The sequence below is a fragment of the Equus asinus genome, chromosome 20 (genome assembly GCF_041296235.1).
Source record: "Equus asinus isolate D_3611 breed Donkey chromosome 20, EquAss-T2T_v2, whole genome shotgun sequence".
Classification (NCBI taxonomy): domain Eukaryota; kingdom Metazoa; phylum Chordata; class Mammalia; order Perissodactyla; family Equidae; genus Equus; species Equus asinus.
This window is the reverse complement of record NC_091809.1, coordinates 73,473,414-73,479,413: the sequence shown is the minus strand read 5'-3', so window position 1 is coordinate 73,479,413 and position 6,000 is coordinate 73,473,414. Positions and strand designations below refer to the sequence as shown.

The following is a 6,000-nucleotide window of genomic DNA, read 5'->3' as shown; positions in this document are numbered from 1 at the left end:
TTTTTCCAACCATGGCAAACATTATGCAGACATTTATCGATGCAAAGCTTTTAATCCCTCTATCGTGCACTCTGAATCCCACTTACTATTCAATATGAAACATACAGTCAGAGGTTTCTTTGGCAGACATAATTACATGCATCAATATGTCAAACTCAAAGCATTTTCTCCCTTACACTTACCTGACCAAAGGCATCTGATCAAAAGACAAAAATGAACAACTTTAATAAGTAGTTCAGTTTATCAGTAAGAGTCCAGAAGGTAACAAAAAGTACAAAGATAAATCTTTTTGGAAATTAAAACAAATAAATTTTACATTTTATTAAATCAGTAAATATAATCACCTGGGTATACTTTTATTAGCAAAAAATAATGATACTGATGATAAAGGAAAAGGAAAAAGGAAAAAAGAAAATGCACCTCAGACCAGAATACCATAACAAAAGTTTTGTGGAAGCTGCATTTTATTTGAAAATCCACCCATTTTTGCTAACATACATTTTAATATTGTAAACAAAAATAGAATCTGCAGAGACAATGCAACAAGTATGCTTAAACTCATGTACAGAATTGCTTTCCTACAACAAACTGTCCTTCTTAAGGCCCCTCTCAACCTAAACATTAAGATGTATTTACACAAAGCACCGATCAACAGTGCAGTTTAATTCTTTAACTAAACTCTTGCCTACACATTAACTTTAAAGATACTATTTCCCCTTATTTAAAAGGTACATGATCATAACATGGCATGAGCCAAATAAAAGGTTCAAGGATTTTGCCCTCTTCCCTCCCCCCATAACACCTCCTAGAGTTTTACTGAAAAGAAGGAAAGTCTTGAAGTGAAAGCAATTCCTCACATTCATTTTGGAAAGGCCCTAATGTCAAATGGAAAATAATGACATGCCAAGCACAAAGCAGTAAAAGTTCCTTCCCAATGCACTAATGCTGAATTTAAAATGTAGTGCTTCTCCTAGTCAGTGAACTGTTCCCTTGCAAAATCCTAGGCACAGAATTGACTATAAGGATTAATGCATTTATAATGCTTCCCTAAATCCCATAGAGACTGAGAATTCTTAAGCGATTCAGACCTATGGACTTGCCTTAAAATATTTAGTGCTCTGTATGCCAGCTGAAAGCATTCTGAATCAGATTCATTCTTATGGATAAAAATCAAACATACTGTGTACATCCATACTCATTTTCATAAGGAGGTTTGATACAATATTAATGTTACGTAAATTGATAATCATAAATAAATACAAATACTTAAGGAATGTCTACTGCAAACTGAATATATATTTTTTTTAAAAAGAAAAGTTAATTTTAGTTACTGTTTTTATATCTGTGAGGACTGGAGAAAAGAAAGATACTGCATAATTAAGAATTATGATTTTGATCCCCCCCAGAAGAGTCCTGTTGCATTACAGTAAAGGACACAGCTCTTCCCTCCAGGCAGCTTTTCCAAATACAAATTTCATACTTTCCAAATAAGGGCTTTTCTCGGTAGGTTACTGATTATGGGTATTAACAGAAGTTGAAAGAACTGAAGGGTTAGTCACCAAAAAGACAGATCTTAGTCTGAAATCATGGCAATTCTTGGCTTTATAAACTGTATTGATATGTTCTCCTATAGACTAGTCCCAATTTCCTTCATGGGCCTTCACTGGGTTACTGTAGCATTCTAATGGAAGAAGAGAGTTTAAGAGACAGCAGTTTGGATTTTGCTGGAAGTAAGTATTAGCTGCTTGAGCACTTGTCTTTTTGAAATAATTCCATTCTCTTCCATCTAATTACATAAATTGTATCTGGAAAAAAAAAAAAGAGAGTATGTAGGTTATTTCAATGCATTGTAGGATGCCTTCTCCCAAACAAAAATGCTTTTGTGGCTTTTGCCACTCAACTGGCCCAGAAGTGCTCATAGCATGCTTATCACAAACTCTGATTACAAAACAAAGTCAATATTATCAGCTTATCATGTGCCAGAACTCAATCTTTGAAGCCTAATTACAAGGCCTTCCAAATATCTTTCTAATTATAAAAACCAATGGGTAGGGGAAGAAAGAAGCCAAATGAACAATTTTTCCACAACCAGTTCAGAAAACCTCTCCATGAACACAAATATTCCATGTAAAAATCTCACTTAGGAAAGCAAAATTTGAATTATTTCCAAATGATATCATAAAATTAGAGATAATTAAGGAAACAGTAATATTACGTTTACTAAATCATTTCTTTACTAATATAAATCAAAATCTGACAGAGCTACAAAGGAATACTTTTCAATAGGGTATCACTGTTCACTCAGATATTTCACTCATGATATACTTTAAACTACTCATCCAAAGACACTATTGAAATAGATGTGCTAATAAACTGTTGTCAAAATTAGAAGAGTAGAAACTCTCAAAGATCTAGGTTTATCTCATTGGGGGCTAGAGCACCAAGAAGAACAAATTACACTGTCTTCCAGCAAAAACAGGCAGTATAGATCAAATGCAGAATCCTTCTCTCAAAAAGGGCATAAGTATTCACTTGCCCTTAATTTTTAAAAAATAAGCCATTTTTTAAAGTGTTATTATTTTTAAATGAAAATGCATATATAATATATAAACCTTTAAATAAATTGTTAAAATGAATTCTTCACAACTATAGTACCCTGCCCATTATATTACAACTAAAGATGCTCCTCCTCAAGTTCTAATCCAATGTGTAAAATTCTGTTGTTCTCTACAAATCTTTTAAGACTGACTAAAACACCCAGTTTGTAAGGTGGGTATTTGATCTCATCCATCTGCTGTGAACCGTGGATGCTTCTATGTTAACATGAGAGATGGTCCTTTGATTTCACACCTTCTAATTATGTTAAAAGATGTTTCCCACAAGTTGTTTGTCCTTACGTCCTATCCTGATCTATTTTTATTCTTCACCTAAAAGAATGGAAAAGGAGAAAGAAGGGGAATCTAGAGTTCTTTAAAGAAACAAAAGAGAAGAGTGAATTGTGCTTAATGTTTGATAATTTCTTTAAAGCCTTTAAGTCCCCGTCTCCCCCAACAAGCAGCAATACCTAAAGTGATTTATAAGAAATCCTCCAAAGAGAGCTCTGCAAAAGGGTCCTTTCCTGAAGCTCTGTGAGGACTGTGACTGGAGGGGCTGGATGCTGCCGACAGCTGGGGGAAAAGAAGACAGAGAGAAGGAAAGAAAAAAAGATCTCAGAATGATAGAACATGAAAGCAGGAAATGTAATGAAAGAAGAAGTGGTTTTTGTTTTGTCATCTTTAATAAATACAAAGGCAGCCTTTGTAGAAAATGGAATTATTAAAACAAAAGTTTCAGTCACATGTCAAGTTAAAGGGTATCCAATGGCATGTGTTTTTCAGAAAACAAATTCTAGTTTCTGAAATTCCAAAGGAATAAAGTCTTTTACCCAAAAAGGTCAATAAAGTTGACCCATGGTTAAGACTTTTATCGTATGTGTGTGTGGGAGACAGGAAGAAGGGTGTGCATAATTGTGTGTTTTTTTTAATTGAAGGAAGATGGCTTCCTGTGTCTAGGTTATCTGTCAAAAGCTGTGCCAATTCTGACCTCAGTCCAGACCCAAAGCATATCTAGCTGCAATATTCTTTCCTTCCTTCCTCATAAGAGGTAGAAAGTCCTCTCCTCAATGCTCAAATTTTTTTTTTCACACGGAAGTGGCTCCTGCCTGTTTATCTGGACATGCTGTAGTTGATGTGGATACTCTGGGAGGTGAAGGTTGACCTTAGAGGTCACCTAATCCAACGGCCCGCACTATCCTAAATATAGGGAATACTTAAGATCTTTGATTCTGCTTCCTGTCTGAATACATTGCTTGATTCTTGGAATTTGCTCCTATCATTTAATTTGAATACACAATAAGCAGGTAGACTGTTGAACTCAATAACATATCCTTAGTATTCCTTCAAAGAAAGTTCCTGAAGAACCAAGATGTTCCTTTTCATATACGTACCTCCTTCACCAAGCCTACTTTAAGAGTATGTCAAACCAAACATGAGCCATTTAGTTTGGAACAAACTTTCAATTTTTTTCCCTTTCCTTGCATAAGATTGGAATATTATGAAATGAGCTGTCCTGTTAGGGATGTTCAATTGAGCATTAAATCAAAGTTGACTAAGTGGAATAGTTCCAATTCATACTTTAACATTCAAATCCTATAAAGGATTTCAAGCATCAAAATCTTGTCTTTGCTGGTTCAAAGTCATCTCATTTCTGCCTTTTAATTTTTTTTTTTTTGAGAAAAGCACTATAGAGAATGAATAGCCAATGAGTTTCAGCAAATATTACATCACAAGTGTATGCAATTTGTTGTCAAGATCAATTTACAGGTTTAGAAATTATCTTCAGTTATATTAGTGGTTGAGTCATTTTCCTAATCCATACCTTGTTCTCAGAAATAAATGTTCGAAGACAATGGGAAGAGACAATGGGAAGGATGATGAAATTATACAAGCAGCTACAGATGGGAGGACAGGATGCATGTTTGGATGTAGAGATTCAAATATCGTCCATGCAGAGACAGACTAAAGAGCAACTTAAGTGGAAAGACATCTCCTCCTTCCCCTTCAGCCCAACCACGGATGACCACGGAAGCAGAATGATTTTAAGTAAAGTGACCAACAGTTACTGAGGTGGAAGGAGTTTAAGATTAACTGGGTTTCTCTCCAAAACAGATTTTCTCTTTCATTTGAAATTAAAACAAAAGCAACAACAACAACAACAGATTTTGCTTATTGCAGATAGATAGCAACCCCCAAATCATAAGTCTCCTGTGAGAGTCCTACACTAAGAAGTCTTCTTAAATCAGAGGCTTTCATGAGGGCAGCAGTCAGAAGACTTGACAGTTCTCAAGGAAAATGCCCTTGAAGAAAATGGTCAAAGGGAACACTTCTATTACTTCTATTCTCCTGATTTTGTTAACATACTACCAGAGAGAAGTTCTAGAGGCTTACGAATAAGGATCAATTGACGAGGATCAATTTTCTTAGGGGGAAAAGGTGCTTGTTTCTGACTAATACTTCTACTGCCTATAAATATGTAGCCAGGTTAAAACATGAGAAAACAAGACTTAGTATCCTGCAATAAGTTTCGTATCATCAATACCCATCTCAAGCAGATGAAACCATGGCCCAGTCTGGTTTGGCTGACTGCACAAAGTGCCAAGGACCAGGCTACACAGCCCTTGACCATCTGGTCCTACTCCTTCCCGGCACCTGTACCAAAGCACAGGCACACTATGGACTGGTGAGAAAGTAGTCAGCTCAGAGACTAAACAAGGAAAGAGAAGGAAAGTAAATATGCTGCAGTAACCCTATTAGTGCTCAAGGAAAGCAGGAAGAACAAAAGAACATGAAGGGGCAATGGGACCCTGGTGGGTGAGAAGCAGCAGAAGCGAAAAGGGCCTGAGACTACAAAAGACACCTGAAACTACAAAGGGCTGACTCTACTTAATATTCTTGTAAGTAAATTAAAAAACATGTAGTGCTGCTAAGTACTGGAGAATAAGGAATTTAAAAAAAGAAAAAAATCCAACTATCATTATTTGCAAAATCACCACATTTTACAAGCCAGCATAAGACAAATTGTAATTGAGTATTCCAGTCAAATCCTACTACAAATATGCCATCAAAAAACACAAAAACAGCCTTCTGACCATTTATTTCAAATAACATTCTCTATACCAAAATTCCCACAGAGCTAAAAATATGAGTACGACTATCAGTTTGTTGAAATTAAATTCACCTATACCGCAACTAAAATGCCTTTTAAACAAAGTGGTCATTCTTATTAGTCTAATACAGACATACTTAGTCTTACTTTCTCATTTTATAGGAAAATGAAATATTGAGAAACAGTGAAAGAAGAGCAGCATATCAATAAAAATACTGAAATTTACAAGTAATCAATGGCAACTCTTCATTGAAATTCCTCTACTCCCACCCTCTACTCTTTAAAAAAAAAGTTGCT

The 6,000-nt window shown here is 35.4% G+C and overlaps 1 protein-coding gene across 27 annotated transcripts in view; it reads right to left on the bottom strand.

Moving 5' to 3' along the window:
* Positions 1–286: 286 nt before the first annotated feature.
* PICALM (phosphatidylinositol binding clathrin assembly protein) overlaps positions 287–6,000 on the bottom strand; it is a 103,226-nt gene continuing 97,512 nt past the window's right edge. For 15 of the 27 annotated variants that reach the window (XM_070490527.1, XM_070490514.1, XM_070490526.1 and 12 more), the window contains one exon: positions 287–1,805. In XM_070490527.1, coding sequence (XP_070346628.1) covers positions 1,791–1,805 — 15 coding nt within the window. In that variant the 3' untranslated portion in view covers positions 287–1,790. Of the gene's footprint in view, positions 1,806–3,064; positions 3,168–6,000 lie in introns of all 27 variants that reach the window. The other 12 variants (XM_044752136.2, XM_070490520.1, XM_070490521.1 and 9 more) reach the window with 1 other exon arrangement.